Source organism: Aquarana catesbeiana, linkage group LG06 (genome assembly GCF_042186555.1).
Source record: "Aquarana catesbeiana isolate 2022-GZ linkage group LG06, ASM4218655v1, whole genome shotgun sequence".
NCBI classification, from domain to species: Eukaryota; Metazoa; Chordata; class Amphibia; order Anura; family Ranidae; genus Aquarana; species Aquarana catesbeiana.
Genome location: NC_133329.1, coordinates 49,171,744 through 49,199,141, shown reverse-complemented (window position 1 = coordinate 49,199,141; position 27,398 = coordinate 49,171,744). Strand labels below are relative to the sequence as shown.

The window sequence follows — 27,398 nt, the reverse complement described above, 5'->3', positions numbered from 1 at the left end:
AGCGTGGCTTGGCCCTGGCCCCAGGCTCCTACGGGGGTACCGCTACATAATGAAAAAAAGTTTTAAAAAAGCAGTTTCCCTTACTTTCTGTTTAAAACATATCAAATAAAAATGTCTGGACAGTACAAACATCTTTTTTTGGAAGAGGTGGTCTCATTTTTTCCCCAATTTTTTGGAAGTGAAAAAACATGCCGGTCTTGAGGTTGGTAAAAAAACTTGATACTTGATAATGGTGCACTAGATACATAAATGTACAGGTCATACATAGAGGGAGGAGGAGGAGGTGAAGGGGTTAATGTAAAGATCACACATAGAGGGAGGAGGAGGTGAAGGGGTTAATGTAAAGATCACACATAGAGGGAGGAGGAGGTGAAGGGGTTAATGTAAAGATCACACATAGAGGGAGGAGGAGGTGAAGGGGTTAATGTACAGGTCATATACAGATGGAAGAGGAGGTGAAGGGGTTAATGTACAGATGTTCAGGATAAGGGAGGTGAGGGGTTAAAGTATAATTAAAAAACTATATACATTTTTTTTTTGTTTTGAATAGAATGGAGAGGGATTGGAACACCTATCAGGTTGTTATTGTTGTCTTTGTACCTATTGGGAAGATTCCTCTCTATTAATCCTGTTTACCATTTTCACTGAAAGTGAAATTAAAAGAAAATCTGAAATTTTGGGTTGTCTGCAGGACAGGAATAGCAGGGAAGTCTTCCAATGGGGACATTAGTTCTGATAATCCCTAGTTGTCACCGGGGCTAACTCATTTTAGAAGGCTTTGCTCTCACTTCCTGTTTGGTTGTGGGACAGGAAGTGAAGGAAAATCTCCTCAATGGGATTTTAACCCAATCTTACTCTATCCAAAATGAAAAAAAAAAAAGTTTTTCTAATAGTTCTACTTCAATATACAGATCAGATCAAAGACAGGATGGATCTGATGTATACTGTAGAGGGGTTAATGACAGTGAAGGTAGATTTCTTTTCGATCGGTGTACAAGAGCTTCCTGATAACCGGCCAATAAGTAACACATGACTGCTCACTGCGACTTTGTTTTTTTTTTTAACTTTCTGTGATGGAATGATTGATCACAGCAACCACATGGTTCAGAGCCACTCTCATTGGCTCTGTACCTTCTGCCTATGGTCTGCTGTGTCCAATCACAGGGAGATCACAGGACTGCCCATGCACAGGAGCTCCCAGAGGGCATTATGACATGATAGGGGAGGGGACTGGTCATACATGTACAATGGCCGGTCTGCAAGAGGTTCAAATATAACACAAGACCACAAGCTGTGTATAGAAAGTGTTTATTTTTGTTCTCATCACCTCTGTTTGTAAATTTCACTGGTGCCAAAAACACCAATCAATTGAAGATTTTGCTATCACACTAAAATTGAGACAGTAATCTAATGCCTAAACCCCAATCCTCAATCATTTCAGTAACTTTATAAGGCTGTATGACTGAATTACTGACATATCACTGTAAACATCATCATTATATTTAAAGTTCCACATTTTATCATTAAAAACCCATCTTCATCCTTGAAATCCATTTGAAACTTTGCCTAGGCTTAGATGATGTCATCAGTCTGCTGCAGGCAGGAGGCAGCATTTCCTCAGTCTCCCCTCCCCCCAGTGATAGGACCGCAACATGATAAAATTGCAGCAAGTCATAAGGTGAGAGGCTGCAGCAGAGGCTGATTTGTGTCAGGATTACTGAACACAGCCAAGAACTGCACAGGCACAATGATTTATTTGACTTTGTCATCCCTGAGCCGACATCTCAGCCCTGGCAGTAGATGATGACCCTGGGTGATGCCTGAACAAAGATGGCGCTGTCTGAAGTGAAAAGGAGATGAAGACATTGTCAGGGGAGTTCTGTGATCTCTGGGAGAGGTAATGAATACCTGGAAGGGTTAAATATTACCAATCATACACTTAACATAAAAAGTATATCTGATGATAGGCCAGCTTTATACAGACAATATAATCTAATAGAACCATTTACTTCCTTACCCCCCCCCCTAACCCTTTACCCCTCGATCATCATTCCCGACACCCAAATAATCATCCCGAAATATAACAAAATAAAAGATGATGAGAAAGGATTCATTTATCCAAATTATACATGAAGTAAGAATAGGAAGAATTCATCACTGAGATTATCAGGACTATACAATGTGGTTATACATGGAATATACACACCGAAAATCATTTTTATTACAAAAAAAAAAACTTAGGGTTACAAAATGCACACAGCAGTTTTCTCAGGAAAGTTCATGTACATTCATTCTGTGTGAATGGGGCAAAACAAACTATTATTATTAGGCTGTTTCATGTGCTGGATTAATATTTCCATTGATTTAAAATGGAAAACACTGTATTTGGCCACTAGATGGCACTAATTATAAGAGAAAATATTTAGCACCTTCTAGTGGCCAAATCCAGTATTTTGTATAAAATAAAATGTCCAGCACAGGAAATGTATGGAAAAAATTGCCCCAGGGATATTGCAGACAAAGAGGAAATGAAGAGTAGGGTGCACCAAATAAGAGTATAAGGTAGGTAAAAAAATCTATAAACTTTATTAGTACAAAAATGAGCAACAATATATGTATATACAAAAATCACCTAAAAACAATGAATAGAACACGTGTAACATGTTACTTTAATATTGATACACCCCCCTTTTTTTCTTCAATAGAAATAGAACAGCATGCTTTCATGTAATCCCTGAAGAAGGAAATATATACGTCAAGAAAATCCCCCCCCTTGTTTTCCAGAACATGTTGGGAATCCTGGCTCACACACCACATTAGCTTAGCTCAGTCTGGACCTGCGGTGAGTCCCAAGTATAGCAGCTGTTTTATTATTTGCCATGTGTTCTATTCATCTTTTTTAGGTGATTTTTGTATATACATATATTGTTGCTCATTTTTGTACTAATAAAGTTTATAGATTTTTTACCTACCTTATACTCTTATTTGGTGCACCCTACTCTTAATTTCCTCTTTGTCCGCAATATCCCTGGGGCAATTTTTTCCATATATCTTCCATTGGGATGTGACATAGAGTGTCGGGTCCTCCAAAATTCCTGGTTGGTTTCCATTTCTTTCTTCTCCTTGCACCACAGGAAATGGCCCAATGACAAGGGCTGCTGATAAGGCAGTACAGCCAGCCCTCCTGTACTGGACCCCGGCCCCATCAGTTCAAAAGGGGGCCCCAGGAACCTGCTGAGCAAGAGGGCCGGCTGTGCTGCCTTATTGCAGACAGCGATCCTTTTCTGCCTCCCCCTGCAGTGCTGTGATCTCCTCCTCCTCTCCCTCCCTCTGGCTGTACTGCAGGGGGATTGGTTCTAGCACATGCACTGCTTTCATCTGTTCAGGGCCCCCCTGTGTGTCCCTTTCCCCCACAGCGCTCTCCCCTCCTCTCCCACTGGCAGCTGCTGCAGGCACACAGATGGATGTTTCAGGATGGAGAGCGAGGGAAGGGGTTGGTAAATTTGTCATTTTCTGGCCCCCTTACTTTCCTGAATGAACACAGTGAGTGATCGGTACCAATCACTCCTGTGTTCATTCAGCAATGAAGCATAGTAAACTGTATTTGCTATGCTTCTGCTTGTAAATGCGCAGGAAGCCTTCCTATTCATCTGTGCAGCTGAGGTTGTAGAGAAAAGGAATGATAAATCGATGTCCTCCATCACCTTCGGCCCAGGGGGAGGCCCAGTCAGGTAGGCTGTATGGGGCCCCGTGATTTCTAACAGCAGCCCGGCCAATGACATTTGTTCATTTGCCCCATTCACATAGAATGAATGTACATGTACTTTCAATGGGCAAATTGCTGCGCATATTGATTATAAGTACATCCCTTAGTGATAGCAAAATTATTTCTGTAGTTTGTAATGGAAGGATTGTATATACCGGAACACAATGAGGTGATTTAGCAAAACTGGAGCAGACAAAATCTGGAGCGGCTGTGCATGGCAACCAATCAGCTTCTATCTTCAGCTTGTTCAATTAAGCTTTGAAAATAAAAGATAGAAGCTGATTGGTTGACATGAACAGCTGCTCCAGACTCTGTGTGCTCCAGTGTTGATGAATTCCCCTCTATATGTGAAAATCCAATGTTGTTGGGGAGAGCGATCCTCTCCAATACATCCCCATACATTACTAATATTGTAACAAACGTTCTTATAAATACCTTCCCTACCTCTGTTCTGTAGATACTGAGATGGTTATTTTTAGCACAAATAATGAAATCCATTAACATGAGAGCAAAATAGAAGTTCTGTCTTATTATATTATAATCGTAGTACAATAAAACATTCCTAGAGAGATATATCAAATAACTAAAGCGACTTTAACCACTTGCTGACCGCTGCACGCCGATTTACGATGGCAGAATGGCACGGGCAGGCAAATGGGCGTACCTGTACATCCCTTTGAATTTGCCGCCTAGCGGGAGTGTGCCCGCGGGTCCCGCGAACTCGATGTTCAGTGGCAGCCCGCGATTGCGGTGAGGAAAGGCAGAACGGGGAGATGTAAACAAGGCATTTCCCTGTTCTGCTCAGCAACATGACAGAGATCTACTGTTCCCTGTCATCGGGAGCTGTGATCTCTGTCATGTCGGTGGTAGCCCATACCCCCCTACAGTTAGAATCACTCCCTAGGACACACCTAACCCCTTGATCGCCCCCTAGTGTTTAACTCCTTCCCTGCCAGTGACATTTATACAGTAATCAGTGGCTATTTGTAGCTCTGATCGCTGTATAGATGTCAATGGTTTCAAAATAGTGTCAAAAGTGTCCGCCATAATGTCGCAGTCCCGAAAAAAATAAATAAAAATCGCAGATTGCCGCCATTACTAGTAAAAAAAAAAAAAGGCACTATAAAACTTTTGAGCAAACCAATCAATATACGCTTATTGCGATTTTTTTTTTTACCAAAAATATGTAGAAGAATACATATCAAAATTGTTGCTTTTTTTGTCTATAGCGAAAAAAATAAAAACTGCAGAGGTGATCAAATACCACCAAAAGAAAGCTCTATTTGTGGGGAAAAAGGACATCAATTTTGTTTGGATACAACGTCGCACGACCGCGCAATTGTCAGTTAAAATGACGCAGTGCTGAATCACAAAATATACTCTGGTCAGGAAGGGGGTAAAATCTTCCGGGGCTGAAGTGGTTAACATTCCCATTGCAGTGCTAGGAAAGTCATAGTTAATGGACACAACAATCATCTGTACTATGAATTAGAATGTTCTGGAATCTTCTGAGAGAAGTAATGAGCCCATTATATCATCGGGGGAATGAAGATAATCAGACATTCTGTTCACACCCTGATTACTGTGACCATAATTGTGAGGAAAATATTTTAAATGTTTCTCCAATTAGAGAAAGTCAATGAAAAGATTATTTTTTTTTAAATAATAAAATGATTTGCAGATAATAAGTTGGATGAGGAATTACATGTTGTTTGTTGATTTGTCTTCTCTGTTTAGCTATTGAACATTTTCTTTAAGCTTTGCAGAGCTTTTTCTCTTGTGATGGATTTCCAGCCATCTGGTATTTCTGCTGGTTTTGCATCGTATTCTTCAGCAAACTCCTCATTAAACATCATAAAAATATATTTCCAGTAATCTGATGACTCGATGCTGGGATCTGGTTGTATGGACCAGTCTGGAAAAATGGTACGATACTCTTTGAATGGGTGTGATTTCCATTCTGTGTCTGAACATTTAAATTTGCCATCAGATACAACAGATTTACTACATATATCAGTGGTTAAGATTTGAGTATCACTCCATCTGTATCTCCTCAGTCCTTCAGGTCTGTGGATGGTAGCAAAGTGCTCCTTGTGTTCATCACCTCCGGCCTCACAGGGGACAGCACAGAATGGACATTGCTTCCCACAGCCAACAACCTTCCTGAACAATACATCCTGAGGCTTCACCGTCACCCTGGAGAGTACAGACTTTATATCCATAGATTGCAGCTCTGATAAGACTTCTGTTTCTGTATCTCGGAGGAAGATCTGAATGTCAGATGAAAATTGTCCAACATCAGCCGTGTTCTGGAAAGTGACCGCTTGCATCTCATTCTGTGGGATCACTAATTCTTCCTTTAGTATCTCACATACACTTTTCAGAAAATATGAGACTGATGAACTTTTAACAGAGTTGTCTTCAGTAAGAGCTCCATTTATCTTTTTGTCCAGTGAAGAGAGCAGGTTTTCTTGTAATGGTTTAAGGATTTGGGGCTTTGCATATGTTGCAGTGTAATTTAGTATCCAGGCTTTTGTATATTCCTCATAGTTATTCATATAGTCCACATATTTCTGGAAGGACATTTCATTCAGCAGCTCCTTCATTAAAAACTCCTGAAAGAATGTTCTACTGCTGAATTTCTTGTTGTCTGGACTACCTTCTATGTTATCCACTATTTTCTGCCCAAGATGGTGGAAAACATGATCCATCATTGCTGGTTTTAGACATCGCTCACAGAATTCTTTGGCTTTAGTCTGACAAATATCTTTCTCTTGAAATATGCTGATAAATGTTTCTAAATATCTAGGCTTTAGTTTCTCCAAACACACTTTTGGATCGTTCTCTCTAATGAATTTCTCATGCATCTCTTGAAACTCTCTGGAAGCTTTTCTAAGAATGTGAAGCTTGATATCCACTTCAAACCATGAGGACAAATGAAGATTTTTGGACTGTTTAGAAATCTTTGTTGTAATCATATGAAGTAATTCCTGGAAATAGTTGTCACAATAGTCCTCTCCAGTTTCCACCTTCTCTCTGATATATTTGTTACAATTATCTATAAGAGAACAAGCAAAATCATTTATTTTGTCAAAATGCTCATTTTTGGACCTAAATTTATCTGTCAGTTTTGTAAACCAACCCTTCTCAATATATTTCTCATCCATCTTGAAATCAGTCTGTGTGATATCTGCCAAGTCCATCACACCCAGTAAGTGTTTATTTACAGCTGATCCTTTATTTCTCATGTCAATCATTAGCTGATAAAACATAGATCTACTGACAATGTGTGTTTTTAATTTCTCTATCTGTAGATCAGTCAGTGTCCTCTCCCACATCTCCTCAAATTCTCTCTTTAACTCTTTATCATTCAGCTTCATTTTCTTCTCTCTGCACCTCTTGAGGAGATCTGTGATTTTGTCCTCAATCAATTTCTGGGTATTATTTTTCATATTCTGAATCTTGAATTTCCCTTTCTGAATTGAGACAGCCTCATCCAACTTCACAAGAGAATTCCTTTTTAGTTGATCCTTCAGGGATGTTGTGCTCAGAATAAAATCTTGTTTGTATCGTTCTATTAGATGAACATTTTCATTTTTATTGTTAAAGTAGTTTTCCAGCAATTCCATAACTTTACTTTCTTTACTAATCAACAAATTGTTGAGCTCATTCCTAAATTCCAAACACAGTTCATGACTTAGACTCTCTGCAGTCTGATTCTTAATGTTTGTCTCTGTACGGATCTGAAAATCATGGACAACTTTTTGGAACTCCCATTCCCACTGTGAGTATTGTATAGACAGGTTATTATAAGTTTCTGCCACCAGACTGTTCCTGAAACTGAAGATGAATTTCTCATGTTTTACAGCTTTCCATAAACTTTCTATCCATTTTATAAATTCAGGAATAGTTAAAGGCTTGTTCAGGGATTCTTTGCTTGTCATTAATTCTAATAAATACTTTTTCAGTTCAGACACATGTTCACTGTACCCAGAATTTACTGGAGCCATTGGAGGGACCCCAAGCCAGAGTCCAGGAATGTACCAGTTGTCTTTCTCCAGGTTGTAATCCATCACATCACTGAAAGTTTTGATTTCACTTTTGTTTTCCATCTCTGCAGCTACTTTTGTCATTTCATTCAGCTGTTCCAGAAGTTTCTTCCTGTCTCTCATGTTCTTGTCATGAGCGGACACATCATTCACATTCTGATGTACAAACTGGCAGTTGGGTCTCTTTCCTACTTCTTTCATTCTAAGAAACGCATGGACCACAATCTGTAAAATATCCTTCATTTCTGTTGTATTTTCCATGGCCATATTGATGATGGTGATATCACTCAACCCAATCACTAGTGTGGCCAGTTCATTGTCATGTTCATAACTGCCCTCCAAGGAAGCCAACTCTGGAGCTTTCAGCCCCTCAGTGTCAATGATCAGGATGAAGTCACAGCCCAGCTCCTCCTGGAAGTTCTCTTTCACATTAAGAAGAGTCATGAAGGCTCCTCGTGTGCATCGTCCACTGGCCACCGGGAACTGCAGACCAAACATGGTGTTGAGAAGAGTGGATTTCCCCGTACTCTGCACTCCCAGCACAGTGATCACTCTCATTCTGCATTTCCCCCCTGTTCTGCTGTCCAGCTCACTAAGGACATCAGTTATCCACCGTAAGGGAATGTTGGAGGCATCTCCATCTATCAGCTCCAATGGGAAACCATCCAACAAGAGATCAGCAGCAATTTCCGGCAGTCTAATAAAATGCCTAAAAGAAAAAGACAGTTTATTTTCTTGAACCATGGAACATTCAGCTTCATAAAACTGTCCCATCTCACGTAGGAAATGTTCAATTCCCAAAGAACTGTCAGAGATTTTCTGGTCTATCTGTTTGAGCTCTTGATTATTAATTAGGGTATTGTTACATTTTTCTTTGTATTCAGCTTGTAGATTAGAAAGGTGACTTCTACCAATTGAATCAAGTTCAAATTTCATCCATTTCAGAAAATATTGTTTCTCAGTCTCTGATAAATCAGTGATTGCATTAATAAAGAGCATTAAACCATGGGGCAGGTGATGTTTATATTGTTCCTCATGTAGTGAAATACGTTTCTTTATCAGTTCATCCTGATATTGTTGTGTGTCTTTACCACCTTGTTTTGTCATTCTGCAAAGTTCCTTTTCCACTTCAGATAACTGTCTCCAGAGATCTCCCTGTAACTTCATAGTGTTCTTTTTGTAGTCAGACACATTTATTATTTCTTCTGTAATTTTCCTGGCATGTTCCCTGGCCTTCTGACATTCAGGAACTCTCTCATCCACTTGGATGCTCAATCCATGAGTTTCTTCCTCAAAGTCTCTCATTTTATTTTCTTTTGGCTTACTGTTAAATAAATCTATAATATTGCTTTGTAGTTTTTTTACAAATGCTGCCTCATTTGTCATGACTGCATGTATTATCACATTTTTTTTTTTGAACTTTAGCACTGGCATTAATTCTTGAAGGTGCTTCAGTGTTTCTTTAGAACTGTGAGTAACAATGAAGTAATACTGGGTGTCAGTGGTAGGGAAGGATGATAAGAGTCTGAATTCCATCTCAGAAATATCCTCAATAAATATAAACACAGCTGATGAAATTCTTGTCAGGAATGTGAACTGGTCCCAGTTGCTCTCCAGATCTCCTCGTAGGTTGGTGACTGCGATGGGTTCTGGGAAAACATCAGACTTACCAGAGGGAAAATACCAGGAAACTTCTACCAGTCCATCAGATATTTCCCTCTTAATGTTTCCTCCATCCATACTGTCATGTATGAAGAAGTTATTATGTTGCTGAGCTGGATTAAGAACTTGGTTAAGGATTTTAGATTTGGATAATTTGTTTTTTCCTAATCTGACACAAGACATGATTGGCATGGATGTATTCACCACATTTTCTTCTCTAAAGCCTTTACTGTGCACTAATGACTGAGGTCTCCATTTCTTTACTATGTCTCTCATTGCCCAAACCATGAGGGTGCAGTATGACCCATCACCAGCAGGGAGCAGCAGAGGGACAGCAAACTGGCACATTGACAATTTGGTTACAATCTCTTGTTGGAGAAAACTGTCTGAGCAATGCAGGAGGACACACAGGACATCCAGGGGGTGAACAGAACTAGATGAATTATCATCTGGAACTAAATCATCATTAAGTAGGTTGTCATCATCATCATTATCGTATACATCAACACCAGTAGACTGATCTTTCTCAAGAAGAATTACTCTTGCAGTCCTATTTAGGGCCATGAGTTTCCTCAAGTAATTCCAGGGAAGATCCTCTACAGTTTTAGGTGGTTTGTCATTCATGTCCTCTAAACCAACACTCAGGATATCCCTCAGAGTCAATTTTGAAATCTTTGAAATTTTTTCTGCAAGCTGATGAAAAGTAGTCTTTTTAGTCTTGTTGGTATAGAGTTCTGTAAGAAAAGAAATGTTCAATATTATATGCTTTTACATCAACATTCAGTTCACTTGCTAAATTGTAATAATTTGTGATGAACCGCGCACCCTATATACACATCAACTTTAAATGCAAAAATAACAATATCGTGAGCAACCACTAGATGTCCCCAGTGGATAGACATAAATTAACATGTGAAATCTTTTACAATATTCACTCTAAAGTGCATAAGTGCAAGCAAATACATATGGCTACCCCCAGATATCTCCAGTGGGTATGAAAAGAAAAAATAAAGTGTCAAAAAAATCAATCATATAAAAGTGTAGTGTCCATGAACTTCTATTAAAGGACTTCCAATGGTGCATAAGCTGCCTTATCCAACGACAAAGTGACAATGGGTCTTCCTCCACCAACACCTGTCACACAGCCTACTCACCGGAACTACATGACTTCCATTACAGGAGTCACATACAGCGGATGGTCTCTCAATGGAGGCTGCAACGATTCGGTAGACAGACTCCCAAAGCAAGTAGGTTCAAATCGCCAGATGTCCAGTCACCAGCAAGGCATTAAAAAAGACAGCCTCCCACAGTGAAATACGTAGGGTTTATCATAGTAGAATTACCCTGCAGTAGCACTTAGAACAAATACAGTTTTAAAATGATAAAAGTGGAAGCAGGGACGCTGGCTGCATTCCACCTGCATTGCACTGGACGGAAGTGAGGTATCACGCTCAAGCACAACCAACGCGTTTCATCAGCACGGCCGAGATGTGCACCCTGATGTCAGAATGTCAGATGTGCTGACGAAATGCATTGGTTGTGGTTGAGTGTGATTCCGCCCAGTGTCTCTTCCGCCCAGTGCAACACAGGTAGAGCGCAGCCAGCGTTCCTGCTTCCACTTTGATCATTTTAAAAAACTGTACTTGTTCTAAGTGCTATTGCAGCACAATTTTATTACAATAAACCCTAAGTATTTCACTATGGGAGGCTGTCTTTCCTTTTAATGCCTTGCTGATGACTGGACATCTAGCATTTTGAACCTACTTGCTTTGGGAGTCTGTCTACTGAATCGTTGCAGCGTCCATTAAGAGATTATCCGCTGTATGTGACTCCTGTAATGGGAGTCATGTAGTTCCGGTGAGTAGGCTGTGTGACCACATGTTGGTGGAGGAACTTTTTTGCTGGATAAGGCAACTTATGCACCATTGGAAGTCCTTTGATGCAAGTTCATGAACACTACACTTTTATGTGATTGATTTTTTGGACACTCTATTTTTTCATTATATACCCACAGGAGATATCTGGGGGTAGTCACATGTATTTGTTTGCACTTATGCATTTAGAGTGAATATTGTAAAAGATTTCACGTTAATTAATTTAGGTCTATCCACTGGAGACATCTAGTGGTTGCTCACGATATTGTTATTGTTTCATTTAAAATTGATGCGTATATAGGGCAGTTCATCAGAAATTTTCACACACATAAGGTATCCCCTTTACAACGTGCAGCCCCTATAAATAATATATAATAACCTTTGCGCAGGTAAGGAAATTATATACAATCCAATTTCCATTTCTTCCATTTAAATTGCAATCAACTGGGGGCAGAGCTTGCCATGGACCGTGATGAATGCTTGAAGGAGCTGCTCCAGCTGTGCAGAAGACAGAACGGCCCACAGCAACACCCCAGGACACCGGATCACACAGCAAACACCCGTGGACTTCACCCCAGACATGCGATTATGTCCAAGAAGAGAAAACAGGACAGGAAGCCGCAAAAGCTGACAGCTTTCTTCCCTCAGCAGCAGCGTAGGATTAAGCAAAATGGCACCGCCGGGCTTCACATCCCGACCCCGAGAGCGGCACCACGTTCCTCCCCACAGGGCTCTCAGGTTCCAGCCAACGGATCGCCACACAGCTTGAACTCAGGACCCCCCACTCCTTTATCTGGCAGTCCAGAGAAATCCAGGTTTAAGCTGGATAAGCAGGGCAGAAACCATGAGGTAAGCTACAATGCAGACTCTGGGGAAGACACCAGGGAACTGCCTGGCTCCATAGAGGAGTTCCCAACCACTAATCAACCTGTACTAGACAGAAAAAGTGTGTGGGGGGGGGAGTTATAGGGACTTTGGGGAAGCCACGACCTGGTGAGGTCACGTATTTTCATCCCTACGGGACTTTAATTGAAATCATGGCCTGGTAAGGTCATATATTTCCATCCCTGACAAGTCAAAAACAAAGGAATTGGGGAAAGTGGGACTTTAAATGAAGCACTTGGTAGCACATAGATAGTTGAGCTGAACAAAGGAACTTTATTTTGTGTACATTGTTGGTAACCATACATATAATGTTAATATCAAATAAATGGGTAGGCATTGGGGTACATATAGTTAACCATAAACTGGCAATACACATGTCTCAAATGCAATCATTGGTACAAGTTCAGACAAAGTAGGAATAAAATGGTACATATGATGATACAAAACCATGAATAAAACCATAACAAAATTCCCAAAGTTCAACCTGAATTGGATTTAATATGATTATAGTTATGAAGTAATGCCTGCAGGACCTGAGGCCTCACTTTAGCCTGTAGAGGTACAATTTACATAAAAAGTTTCAGATCTGGATGTAATTGGTTAAAAACGCATCAATTAGCTCTATGCGTTTCATGGCTAATCCACCACTCGTCAGGAGCATGCGTGTGATGATCTATAGTGGGATGATCTATAGTGGGAATGATAAGGAAAACAATCCGTCATTTTATTCCTACTTTGTCTGAACTTGTACCAATGATCGCATTTGAGACACGTGTATTGCCAGTTTATGGTTAACTATATGTACCCCAATGCCTACCCATTGCTTTGATATTAACATTATATGTATAGTTACCAACAATGTACACAAAATAAAGTTCCTTTGTTCAGCTCAACTATCTATGTGCTACCAAGTGCTTCATTTAAAGTCCCACTTTCCCCAATTCCTTTGTTTTTGACTGTACTAGACAGAGTTATGAAGGATATGCTGATGTCACTGAGAAGTTCGTTGCAGGCAGACATGATGTCCTGTATGCACAAGTTCAACAAAGAGCTGAAAGAGGTTGAAACCAGGGTTGATCACATAGAAAATAAAATAGGGGAATTTGCTACCACCATGAACAACCCTGTGGGTGACGCTGAAAAGAAAGATGAGGAAATGGAATGGGTTAAAGCAAAATTGGCTGATATTGAGGACAGATCCAGAAGGAATAACTCTAAAATAAAGGGGGATCCCTGAATCAATTGCATAAGAGGACCTGTCCTCCTATGTTACTAACATGTTCAAGGAAATGCTCCCTGAAACATCTGCTTCCTTTCCATCTTTCAGCCCAAATTCCTAGGGATGTAATTTTACATCTCAATTTTTTCCATATTAAAGAAAAGCTCATGACAACAATGCACAGAAAAGACCACATTCTCTTTAAATATTCGGGGCTCCAATTTTATGCAGATTAGTACACGTTACTGAAAATAAAAAATCTCAATACGATTACAAAAGCATTGCGAAAACCATGACATCAGATACAGATGTGGGTATCCTACAAAACTCACTGTCACAAAGGACAGCTCTGCATTTGTCATAGATTCCTTGGAGAAGGGTCTATCCCTGCTAAAACATGGCAGATTCTCCCAGACACTGCTGATGCCTCACCATCCTCAAGAAATTCTAAACAAGTGGATCTGGAGTGGAAAATGGTAACAACTAAAAACTGAAGGAAACACACCTAATCCTGACATGGAGTAAGTCCTATATCTATAGGTTCCTCTGCCCGGAGGAGAACAACCAAAGTTCATTACACCACCACTAAGCTTAAGCAGCAGTTGCTGCACACGGGGTTTAACTCTTTTTTGTGTTATTGACTTTCAGTTACCGATTGATGAACATATTAATCAAATGTTATGAATATTTAACATGTTTTTGTCCTATTTTTTACGAACGCGGTCATTCTTCATGGAATCCAACCCCTAGAGGTCATCCAACTACCACAGTGAGTAAACCTAACCTCCTTCCTAAAAGCACACCTCTCACATATAGACCATGGGGATTGATATTTTTGTCTATTAATTCTAATGGCTTCAATCACCCTGCTAAACACGAATCCCTCTGGCAAGAAGCCCTGCTTTACAAATGTGATGTTCTTTGTGTTCAGGAGACTCATTTCAGTAACACTGCACCACCTAAATGTAGACATGTGAAATTCCCCTATGTCTTCTCTGCTAATGTGGATTTAAAAAGAGAGTTCTTGATAGCCATAAGGGACACAGTAAACTTTACTTTACACAAAGAATTTAAAGATTTCCAAGGCAGATATCTGATATTGACTTGTGACATCAAATATATGACACTCACAATAGTAAATGTGTATGCACCCAACGTACACCAAATACGTTTTTTCAACAAACTATTAAAGTCCGTACACAAATTCCAACAATTAGGTCTGCTCCTATGTGGGGATTTTAATGTCACCCCGGACCTGACCATGGATTCTACAGCTTCTCGTGGATGGCAAACTATCTCTTAAACTTTACATTCAACTACATGACCTCTACGATGCCAGCGAGAGAGGCTTAACCTTTTTTTCAAACTCTCATCGGTCTTATTCGCAGAGGCTTATTTATTTCTGCTGGACAAATGGCTCTTGACAAAAGCTACTGCTACATCCATTAATACCATCACGTGTTCTGACCACTTTGATACTACTGACAATTTAAGACTCTTCATCATTCCAATCCACCCCTATATGGAGAGTCTACTACAACAAACAAAATCTAAGGCTGAACTAGAAAAATATCTCAGAGAGTTTTATGAAACTAACCAGTCCTCAGTGGACGATCCCTTTGTACTATGGAATGCCCATAAGGCATTCATAAGGGGCAAAGAGGCAGTGGCAGAAATATATAAACAACCTCATTGAGGAGATCGCCATCATAGATACTCAAAATAAACATAAACCGTTACCAGACCTCTCCCAAAAATGATTTCATTTACGCCATACTCTATGCTCTCTTCTGCTAGGTGACTTTGAAAAAGCAACTAGTGCCGGGTACACAGGGGCGGACTTTGACAGCAAATGTCTGACGGAGCGAATCCGCCGGACAATTCGATCGTGTGTGGGCTTCATCGGACTTTTGCTGTCGAAAAATCAGACGGACTTTAGAAATTGAACAGTTTTCAAATCTTTCCGCTGGAACTCCGCCGAAACCAGTTCCTATGGAGAAATCCGCTCGTCTGTATGCTGTTCCGACGGACCAAAAACGAGGCATGCTCTGAAGCAAGTACGAGACGGAAGTGCTCGGTCTGGTAAAACTAGAGTTCATATTGGAGCCAGCACATTCCTCATGCTGCAAATTCTGTGATCGTTTAAATGCAGCGCATTATTGTCTTCTTTATAATGCTAGAAGAACGAAGTTGTTTTACTGCTCATATTCACACAGAGTTCTCACAGATTTCTGCATTATTTCTCCTGATCTCATAAATGATATTGTATTTTTTAAAAGCCCGATCTCCATAATGTTTTCAAATATTTTTTTGGAGTCATCTTTTATTAGCTTGGATTTCATCAAGATCTTTTTTTATGATTATTTAAAAATTATTTTCTAGCGATCTCCATATATTTTTTTTTGTGTGTCAAGTTACCACAATAAAATTATATTTTATTTTTGTTTTCTGTGTGTCAAGTTACAATAACCTTTTTTTATGTTTTTTTTGGTGTCAAGTTGCCACAATAACATTATATTTTTGTTTTTTTTGGAACCTCAAGGAGGTTGGTGTCCCTTGTTAATTTGACATTGTCTTTTAGAAATGCATTTGAATAAAAACACATAGGCAAGTATTTTCATAAAACAAAATATCCATTTATTCTGGTTAACAAAATAAAGATGAAGGCAATGCTGGAGAAACTTTAGGAATTTGTGAAGCCTTTTGGCCCCAGGGCACACATCAAGTCTGTGAAAACGAAAATTGAGATCTTGAGGAGTCCATATAATAATAGGGAGCACATTCTGGTCCAGGAATCCCAGAGATCAAGACCAGCAGCAGATGACATATGTCCCCAGGCTGTGGTACTACACCAGCCCGCGTCTTCTGTCAGACCAGACTGAAGCCAGGTCATCGCTTTCTTCTCTTGGCTGAAGCCTTCCCTCCACGCTGCCCTGCACCCTTACCTGTAGCCTTCCCTGCAGCCTTCCTTGGAGGCTGTGGCTCTGGTGGTGAACTTGTGGTAGGAGGAGGAGGGGCTTGCTCATATATTTGGCTGTTGCCAGTTAACTCGCCCCTCAGCCCCTTGTGAAGGGCATCAGAAATAATTCTTTCACAGAGGAGGAGTTGGCCCTTCTCCAATTCGAGCAACCTGCTGGCTATATAGCAGCCATAGGCCTCTTCAGCTTTGGGGGGCTCCTTAGGACATCTGTAGCTTCTCTAATGAGGCACAGTGATGCCTCCTCTGTCACCGTCCCCTTCCTGGGCCTTTTTGTATGAAGGCGGTGGGGAGGCACCTGCGATTGGGTGACTCTCCTACTGGGCCCAGCCACCTCCTGGCTGACACTGGGCCCATCCTCCTCCTGTCTGCCACTTTCCAGAACTTCCTCCTGGCTGAGCTCATCCTGTATATAAAAAAGGGACAGTTTTAGGCTCATCAATCACACACAATTTTCAGCTGATGACTTGCAAATTCAATGTGAATACATATTAAAAAAAAAAAAAAAAAAGTGTATCATACTGACCCCATTTTTTCAAGCTGGTGACAAACATTTTTGGCCACTACTGTCAATTGATATGTATACATAATTTTTTTGATAAAATCATTAATAGTTAATAAATTATAACATCTAGTTAACATAATTAATATTAGGACACTAAATATATAGTTACATAGTAGGTGCGGTTGAAAAAAGACACAAGTCCAACCTATGTGTGTGATAATGTGTCAGTATTACATTACATATCCCTGTATATTGCGGTCATTCAGGTGATTATCTAATAGTTTCTTGAAGCTATCAATGCTCCCCGCTGAGACCACCGCCTGTGGAAGGGAATTCCACATCCTTACCGTTCTTACAGTAAAGAACCCTCTACGTAGTTTAAGGTTAAACCTCTTTTCTTCTAATTGTAATGAGTGGCCACGAGTCTTATTAAACTCTCTTCTGCGAAAAAGTTTTATCCCTATTGTGGGGTCACCAGTACAGTATTTGTAAATTGAAATCATATCCCCTCTCAAGCGTCTCTTCTCCAGAGAGAATAAGTTCAGTGCTCGCAACCTTTCCTCATAACTAAGATCCTCCAGACCCTTTATTAGCTTTGTTGCCCTTCTTTGTACTCGCTCCATTTCCAGTACGTCCCTCCTGAGGACTGGTGCCCAGAACTGGACAGCATACTCCAGGTGCGGCCGGACCAGAGTCTTGTAGAGCGGGAGAATTATCGTTTTATCTCTGCAGTTGATCCCCTTTTAATGCATGCCAATATTCTGTTTGCTTTATTAGCAGCAGCTTGGCATTGCATGCCATTGCTGAGCCTATCATCCACTAGGACCCCCAGGTCCTTTTCCATCCTAGATTCCCCCAGAGGTTCTCCCCCCAGTGTATAGATTGCATTCATATTTTTGCCACCCAAATGCATTATTTTACATTTTTCTACATTGAACCTCATTTGCCATGTAGTCGCCCACCCCATTAATTTGTTCAGGTCTTTTTGCAAGATTTCCACATCCTGCAGAGAAGTTATTGCCCTGCTTAGCTTAGTATCGTCTGCAAATACAGAGATTGAACTCTTTATCCCATCCTCCAGGTCGTTTATGAACAAATTAAATAGGATTGGTCCCAGCACAGAACCCTGGGGAACCCCACTACCCACCCCTGACCATTCTGAGTACTCCCCATTTATCACCACCCTCTGAACACGCCCTTGTAGCCAGTTTTCAATCCATGTACTCACCCTATGGTCCATGCCAACGCACCTTATTTTGTATAGTAAACGTTTATGGGGAACTGTGTCAAATGCTTTTGCAAAATCCAGATACACCACATCTACGGGCCTTCCTTTATCTAGATGGCAACTCACCTCCTCATAGAAGGTTAATAGATTGGTTTGGCAAGAACGATTCTTCATGAATCCATGCTGATTACTGCTAATGAAATCATTCTTATTACTAAAATCTTGTATATAGTCCCTTATCATCCCCTCCAAGAGTTTACATACTATTGATGTTAGGCTAACTGGTCTGTAATTCCCAGGGATGTTTTTTGGGCCCTTTTTAAATATTGGTGCTACATTGGCTTTTCTCCAATCAGCTGGTACCATTCCAGTCAATAGACTGTCTGTAAATATTAGGAACAACGGTCTGGCAATCACCTGACTGAGTTCCCTAAGTACCCTCGGATGCAAGCCATCTGGTCCCGGTGATTTATTAATGTTAAGTTTCTCAAGTCTAATTTTAATTCCGTCCTCTGTTAACCATGGAGGTGCTTCCTGTGATGTGTCATGAGGATAAACACTGCAGTTTTGGTTACTGAAGCCCCCCGATTCACTTGTGAAGACTGAGGAGAAGAATAAATTCAATACCTTTGCCATCTCCCCATCCTTTGTAACCAGATGTCCTTCCTCATTCTTTATGGGGCCAATATGGTCTGTCCTCCCTTTTTTACTGTTTACATACTTAAAGAATTTCTTGGGATTTCTTTTGCTCTCCTCCGCTATGTGTCTTTCATGTTCTATCTTAGCCATCCTAATTGCACACTTACATTTCTTATTGCATTCTTTATAAATTCTGAATGCTGAGGATGATCCCTCAACCTTGTATTTTTTGAAGGCCTTCTCCTTTGCTTTTATATGCATTTTTACATCGGAGTTAAGCCATCCAGGATGTTTGTTCGCTCTTTTAAATTTATTACCCAATGGGATACATTGGCTAATGCCCTTATTTAATATGCTCTTAAAGCAAACCCATCTCTCCTCCGTATTCTTTGTTCCTAATATTTTATCCCAATTTATGCCTTTTAGCAAGGTTTGTAGTTTAGGGAAGCTGGCTCTTTTGAAAATCAGTGTCTTTGTGTTCCCTTCATGTTTCCTATTTGTGTGATTTATACTGAAACTAATTGACCTGTGATCGCTGTTACCTAAATTGCCCCGTATTACCACATCTGTTATCAGGTCTGTATTATTGGTAATCAGTAGATCTAGTAATGTTTTATTTCTAGTTGGTGCGTCTACCATCTGACCCATAAAATTGTCCTGCAAAACACTAAGGAACTGGCGAGCCTTAAATGAATGCGCGGTTCCCTCCGCCCAGTCTATGTCTGGATAATTAAAATCCCCCATTATGATAACACTTCCCATCCTTGCTGCTAATCCAATTTGTGATAGGAGATCCGTCTCCACTTCCTCCCTCAGGTTTGGGGGCCTATAGCATACTCCCAGTATTATTTTCCCCTTAGCTTCATCCCTTTGGAGCTCTACCCATAAAGATTCCACCTCCTCCCTAGCCCCCTCAGTGATGTCATCTCTCACACTCACTTGTACATTATTCTTGATATATAGGCATACCCCTCCCCCTTTTTTACCTTCTCTATCCTTGCGGTATAGGGTATACCCTTGAATGTTTGCCAGCCAATCATGAGAGCTGTTGAACCAGGTCTCTGAAATTCCCACAAAATCCAAATCCTCCTTGTACAACCGTATCTCTAGTTCACCCATCTTGTCCGCCATGCTCCTGGCATTGGTGAACATGCCACATAGTTTAGACCGGTCGCATATTGTCCTCGTATTGGGTGTTTCAAGATTGCAACTAGGACTTGCTACTATACTCACCTTGTGTTTTTGTGCTTTGGTTAACCTACCACTAATGCCCCCAATACTACCCTCTGGAATATCTTCCGCGCTGGCTATCACTGTCTCTGGACCCTCCCCCCCATCGCCTAGTTTAAAAACCCCTCTAACTTTTTGGCCATCTATGTGTAAAAATAATATACCTGGCTCAAGCTGGGCGCATCCACTTCTTCCAGGATGGAAGGCCCAGGTTGTTCCTCATCAGCCTCTGCTGGGGTGGAGGGAAGGGTGGAGGGAAGGCTGCAGGGAGCGATTCCCTGGCTTCAGTCTGGTCGTCAAGAAAACGCAGTTTTTCGAAGTACCACAGCTTGGGTACATACACATCATCTGCTGATGCTCCTGATCTCAGGGAATTCTGCATCTTGTTATGCTTCCTCCTATACATATTCCTCAAGATCCCAATTTTACATTCCAAAATCTCCAAGGTTGCTTCTGAGATCAAAGTCTGCACAAATGCCAGAAGTCTCTCCAGCGTTGCCTTACTTACTGGTTTGTTATAATATGCACTGTGCTTGACCTCCCACAGATTCCTCATCTCCCTGTACTTGTTAATAAATTGTGACATGAATTCAGGGTCCTTAAACTTATTATTCCTTTTTTCTGTAAGACAATACACAGGACAAAAACACTAATGTTAGCCCAAACTCTCATATTCTTATCCCAATATAGGCCTCAATCTATAAGCAGTATACTGATGTTCGAAAATTTGTATAAAAATTACCTTTTTTCGGTCACTCGCAACTTCCGTTCCCATTTCCTCCGCGAAACTCCGCCTGCGTCGCCCGCCCCTGACATTCTTTTTCACAAATATTTCCCGCCTCTTCTCTTTACGGTGCGCAGTAGGAGCAACATGGCGGAGACACAGCAGATGTGTGTTAATTACTCCAGTAACGAGGAAAGCCCGGAGCCCGAAACATCCCAATCCGGGAGGAAGAGATTTAAGGCCTCCAATATGGCCTTTGAAGAGATGGTGGAGATGCTGGACATTTTGCAGAGGAAGGATTATGATGGAAAGCATGGACCGTAAACCCATCCGAATTTGCACAAGGCCAAAATCAAGTCCAAAGTTGTGAAGACCCTGCAGCAGAATTTTGGGGTACGACTCTCCAAAGACCAGTTGAGGAAACCTTAAACTGAGGGAGCCAGATCAGTACAGAAGAATAAAGAAAGTGCTTCAAAAAAGTAAGTACTTGTCATGTGTTCCTATTCTGATTATTAACTTGCATGCTGCTCCATGTGCTTTTCTTTACTGTTGTACAATTTTAAATGGCTACTTTCATGTTCGTGGACACAGTAATCGTTCGTAGGAAACATCGTTTGTAGGAAACATTGTTTGAAAATATATACAGTGTATTTAGTTGATACAGGGTTTAAACAACATTTTGGTCTTGGTAATTTGTCTTATTAAAAGAAGTTTAGGACATTGTTGTCTAGATGTCTTTGAAACTAGAATGAATAGCAAACTTCATTCAGTGGAACGTTAAGGAGAGGACACTTGGCAGCTGTTTACTCATCTGGATTAAGGAGCACTAGTGTGGGACACCAGAGAACATTTTTTAGGGTAACCCACACAGGGGCTCCAGGGGATACACTCTATCTGTGAAACCTGGCCAAAAAAGGTAAGTATTGCAGTTTGTTTAAAAGGGAATTTTAATCGTGTCTTCAAGTTGGATCTCTTCCCAAACAGACAATTGTACACCACTTCTAAGCAATGTTTCATATTCCTATTTCTGGACTCAAATATCTGTGTGCCAAGTATACCTTTTGTTTAATTCTCATAGAGGAGAAAAGACTCAGACAGCAAGATCCCAGGGACCCACCACCTCAGCGGCCTGAATGGAAAGTTATCCCCCCCCCCCCGAGGATGTGGAGGAAGAAGAGATGGAAGAAGTGGGCGAGATGTGCACCCCACCAGGTGAGTGTTTGACACCGCAACTTCAGGTAATCTATGTATGCCTGCATATTTCTAAATACATGTTTTTTCATCAATTTTAGGTGATATGCTGGTTGTGGAAGGGGAACCATTTACAAGTGACAGCGCCCAAAGACTGATTGGCCAGATCATGCGCTGGAATGGGGAGATTGATGCCATGTGCAATAGCCTGGACAATATGCAGCAAGAAATGAAGAACATGATCGATGTTTTGGGGAGAATCTAATCCCTTTTTTCCTTAAAACAAAATCGATCATGTTCTTCATTTCCTTTTTAGATGAGCACATTCTGTGCTTTTACTTTTAAAAAATTTTAAAAGCCAAATTTTGAAGATGCACACGGTGTGTCAACATGTGCTATCTGCCATCAGGGGATCTCAATGTATGCTTTTTGTGGGTGCAACCCCTTCCTCATAACGCTAGTAGGTGAGAGGAAGGGACTGCACCCACAAAACACGTCCATTGATCCCCCATGATGGGAGATAGCACATGTTGACATTACCCATTTGGAATCCCAATTTGTGTGCATCTTCAAAATTTGGCTTTTACAGGGGGTGACATCACCCCATCTGATGAAGGCAATATCGATACATTTTTAAAAAATGATATTTGAAGCGCTTCACAATGTGCATGAAAATGAATATATAAGAATAAATATAAATAGTCAAATAAATCCAGCGGTGAGTAAAAATTCCTATAAAATCCAGCAATCAAAATAGTGTAAAATTATAAAAAATTAGGGACACCAAATGTGTAAAAAATTCACATAAAAAAATCCACATAAAAATATATAGGGATGTATTCAGAAGGTTCAATTATACAGGTGTAGAATCCCAATTGGTATAGAGCTTTTGATCACTTGCAAAGCTGTTTAAAAACACTTGCTTAATTAAGGTGCTCATTGATAGTACCAATGTGTTTTTTGCTTCTATTCACAACCAATGTGGGAATCATAAACAGGCAGATAAGAGAAAAAAACCAATCATTGTGCAATAGTTAGGATACCAAGGTACACAGGCAAACTTCAATCCACTCACGTGTGCCTTATAATGATAAGGCATATGCAGGTTTTACTATAGCAGTCAGCCGCCTTAGACAGGAGCAGATTCAGTGCAGTACACTGTGTGATACTGCTGATCTGCACAGAGCTTCCTTGGCTCCTCCCACACGTTACATCACAGTCACGTGACTTTTTCAAGGTGACTTTTTCATCCTTGAAAAAGTCACGTGACTGCGATGTAACGTGTGGGAGGAGCCAAGGAAGCTCTGTGCAGATCAGCAGTATCACACAGTGTACTGCACTGAATCTGCTCCTGTCTAAGGCGGCTGACTGCTATAGTAAAACCTGCATATGCCTTATCATTATAAGGCACACGTGAGTGGATTGAAGTTTGCCTGTGTACCTTGGTATCCTAACTATTGCACAATGATTGGTTTTTTTCTCTTATCTGCCTGTTTATGATTCCCACATTGGTTGTGAATAGAAGCAAAAAACACATTGGTACTATCAATGAGCACCTTAATTAAGCAAGTGTTTTTAAACAGCTTTGCTAGTGATCAAAAGCTCTATACCAATCAGGATTCTACACCTGTATAATTGAACCTTCTGAATACATCCCTATATATTTATTTTTATGTGGATTTTTTTATGTGAATTTTTTACACATTTGGTGTCACTAATTTTTTATAATTTTACACTATTTTGATTGCTGGATTTTATAGGAATTTTTACTCACCGCTGGATTTATTTGACTTTTTATATTTATTCTTATATATTCATTTTCATGCACATTGTGAAGCGCTTCAAATATCATTATTTATTCTTTTTAAGTGACTCTGAAAACACTCTTTTGATAGCAGCCTCACTTGGTTTCATGTGTAATTATCAGCTATTTAGCATCACAGCGCTTTGTGTTTTATATATATTTTTTCCACTTAGATACATTTTTGACACTATAATGTCTGATATTGCCTTCAGTTTTTCAATGTTGAACTTTGTAAGTTCCAGAGTTGTGTATATGTTATGTTTGAAAAATGCCTGTTTGTAAAAAAAAGGTTTTTAAAACCAAACAACAAAAAAAAAAATAGTTAAAAAATAAATATATATTTTAAAATACATTTTTATAAACGTACATGTGAATGTGCACAGATTAAAAAGTTTGCTAATCAACAATGTGTGGCTTCTTCTTTTAATGCTCAATACCAGTTTTGTAAGTTATTTGGTGTTTACAGTGACGATGGGGCTTTTTTACTAAAGGAAAATACACTTGGCACTACAAGTGCACTAGGAGTACGTAGGAGACAGCCAAAAAAGAAAAGCAAGCAATAAATACATTTCTAGATTTTATCTGATCTTTTTTTTATTCATAAAAATTAGACATTGTCTGGCATTGCAATGGCCCCCCTACCCGTAAAAAAATTAACATATTTATCTCGAACTTCACGGGCGCTTTGGGGGGCCAAGCCAGTACGGCCAGTATCGAGGCCTGTCAGAGGATTCCCTGGAAGAATTCCAGCCTCAGGCCCAACTGATGCAAGATAATTTCTTGAATTTTTTCTTAAAAAATTGTGCAGGATGCAACATGTTAGGACGATATGATTAAGTTTGTATTCCGCCATATGGATTGCTATCAGAAACAGGCAGAACCGGCTGCCCATTATCCCGAAGGCATTCTCCACAACTCTTCTCGCTCTGGCCAGCCAGTAGTTAAAAACCGTCCTCTCCAGGGTGAGGGTCCTTTGGGGGAATGGCCGCATCAGGTGCTCGCCCAGACCGAAGGCTTCATCTGCAATTAAGACAAAGAGGAGTCCTTCCACGTTATACGCATCAGGTGGAAATCCCAGGCCACCACTCTGGAGACGCTGGTAGAACTCTGTCTGGGCGAAGACTCCTCCATCCGACATCCGGCCATTCTTCCCCACGTCCACATACAGAAATTCATATTGTGCAGACACCACTGCCATTAACACGATACTATGAAACCCCTTATAGTTAAAATATTATGGCCCCGAATGGGGTGGCGGCATGATGTGGACTTGCTTCCCATCTATAGCCCCTTCACAGTTGGAAAAGTCCCAACTGGTGGCAAAATGGGATGCCACAGTCCGCCATTCCTGTGGCGTTGAAGGAAACTGGGGAGTCAAACAAGAAAAAGAAAAATATAAGTACTTTTGCACATAACATTGCAAGCACATTACACAAAAAACATTCTTGCCCAACATCAGTATAACATTTATTTTAAGTATTATTTAAAAAGTCTAAAATATAAGGCCCACTTATCAGATTCCTCACCCCCTCTGATGGCCCATTGATAAAATTTAAGAGGAGGGGTTTCTAAAATAAATTTAGGACACACAGAGGGAGGGGGCTTATAAATTAATTTAAGGACATACAGACCATTTGGACACATTTTTAGGGGGTGTTTAGGCTAAAGCACTACAATGGAGCTGACAAAATACATTGTTAACTGACTAGACTAGGTGGATATGGGCCCAGCATAGCATGCTGGGGAGGTTCGTGAAGGCAAATATGCATGAAGGACAAAAAAGGAGCATTAAAAGATTACAGCATGCATGAGGACAAAGGAGGACATTCACAGCATATTGCAATCATTAGGGATTGAGGAAAGAAATACAATACATTAGCAAACATTAAATACAATAAAATGTGATGTTAAAGAATGAATCTTACCTTCATATAGTCCTTCTGCAGGACCTGAATGATAGCAGAACAGGTCTCTGGGATAATGATCCCCAGAGCCTGGGGGGAGATGCCTGTCGAAAACTTGAGGTCCTGCAAACTTCTCCCAGTCACCAAGCAACACAATGTGGCGACTAGCCTCTGCTCCAGAGTGATGGCTTGCCTCATGCAGGTATCCTGCCTGCTGATATAAGGGGTCAGAAAAGCCAACAAACGGTGAAAAATGGGGTCCATCATCCTGTGAAAGTTCCTGAAATCGTCAGGATTATTCTCACAAAACAAAGGCATGTGAGAGAATTGGTCACACTGGAGCAACCAATTCTTGGTCCATGAACTCCTCCCCACCCTGTTCATGGACTGGGCTTGGGTTGAAGAATGAACTACAACACCAAGCCCAAGCAAAGCACGAACTCTACGATGAGTACGTACATGCAGCATGGCTTTAAAATGGTCGGCTGGTCAGAATGAACTTAACAGAACGCACTGAAGAACAGCAAGGCCTGTGAGAAGCGAACTGAAAATCAGCAACGAGCGGACAAGAACACACTGAATAAACCAATGGGAACTGACTACATGCACTGAAAAGCAGATACAAACCTCACAAGCACAAACTGAACAACAGTTAAACGATCTGAAAAACACGAGTCTGAAAAGCGCGAATCGGCTCTCACCAAACTTCTACTAACACGAGGTAAACACGAAATTAGCAGAAGGAGCCCAAAGGGTGGCGCACGAGCTATTGAACTTCTGTTTTATAGTTTTGTCGGACATGGTGTACGTCACCGCGTACTATACCGTCAGTCCGTTTCGGCGGAACTCCGTCGAAAAGTCCTTCAGAGTTCAGTCCGACGAAAAGTCCAGCCATGTGTACACGGCATAACAGACTGAATAGGACATATTATGCCCAGGGTGACCGAGCAGGGAAATTGTTAGCATATAAGTTAAAGGGCCAGAGGCTAAAAACTAAGATCCCCTTTTTTTACCATTCATCTACCAAAACCAAAATATACCACCCACAAGCAAAAGCTGATATGTTTAGCCAGCATTACAGCTCATTGTACAACTTAACTAAAGACCCCAACACCATACAGCCGAAGGAGGATTTATTTAAAGCGTTCCTACACAAATTTTAACTCCCAGAAATTTCTCAAGAGCAACTCTTAACACTAAACTCCCCATTTACGTCACTTGAAATTCAGAGGGTTATAGATTCATTACCAAGCAATAAATCACCAGGTTGTGACGGATTTAAAGGGGAATACTTTAAGTCATTTAAAAATATTTTAATACCTGACATGGTAAAAATTTACAATGCAGCAGCTGTCTTTTCGCCCCTTCCCATCTGAAATTTTTAAAGCTATGATCATAACATTACCCAAGCCAGGAAAGGACCCCACATCACCCCAGAATTTTAGACCCATTTTCCTCTCAAACAATGATCTGATTGACATACTACCTCTCCTCATACACCAAGATCAGTCTGGGCTTTACCAAGGGATGCCAGACAACTGATGCTACCGACTGATCAATATAATTAACATGGCAAAAATTGCAAAGAACTCCTTCTCTGCTCCTTGCACTGGACGCAGAGCAGGCATTTGATAGAATCCATTGGGATTATCTGGCTCATGTTCTGTCAGCCTTTGGATTCTCAGGCCAAATATTCACAGCTATAATGGCGCTCTATTCAAATCCCTCAGCCCAGTTTTAC

The 27,398-nt window shown here is 40.6% G+C and overlaps 1 protein-coding gene across 1 annotated transcript in view; it reads right to left on the bottom strand.

Annotated features, from left to right (window-relative positions):
• Positions 1-2,593: 2,593 nt before the first annotated feature.
• LOC141148385 (up-regulator of cell proliferation-like) overlaps positions 2,594-27,398 on the bottom strand; it is a 129,756-nt gene continuing 104,951 nt past the window's right edge. The window contains exon 2 of the mRNA XM_073635827.1: positions 2,594-10,211. Coding sequence (XP_073491928.1) covers positions 5,500-10,101 — 4,602 coding nt within the window. The 5' untranslated portion in view covers positions 10,102-10,211 and the 3' untranslated portion in view covers positions 2,594-5,499. The remainder of the gene's footprint in view (positions 10,212-27,398) is intronic.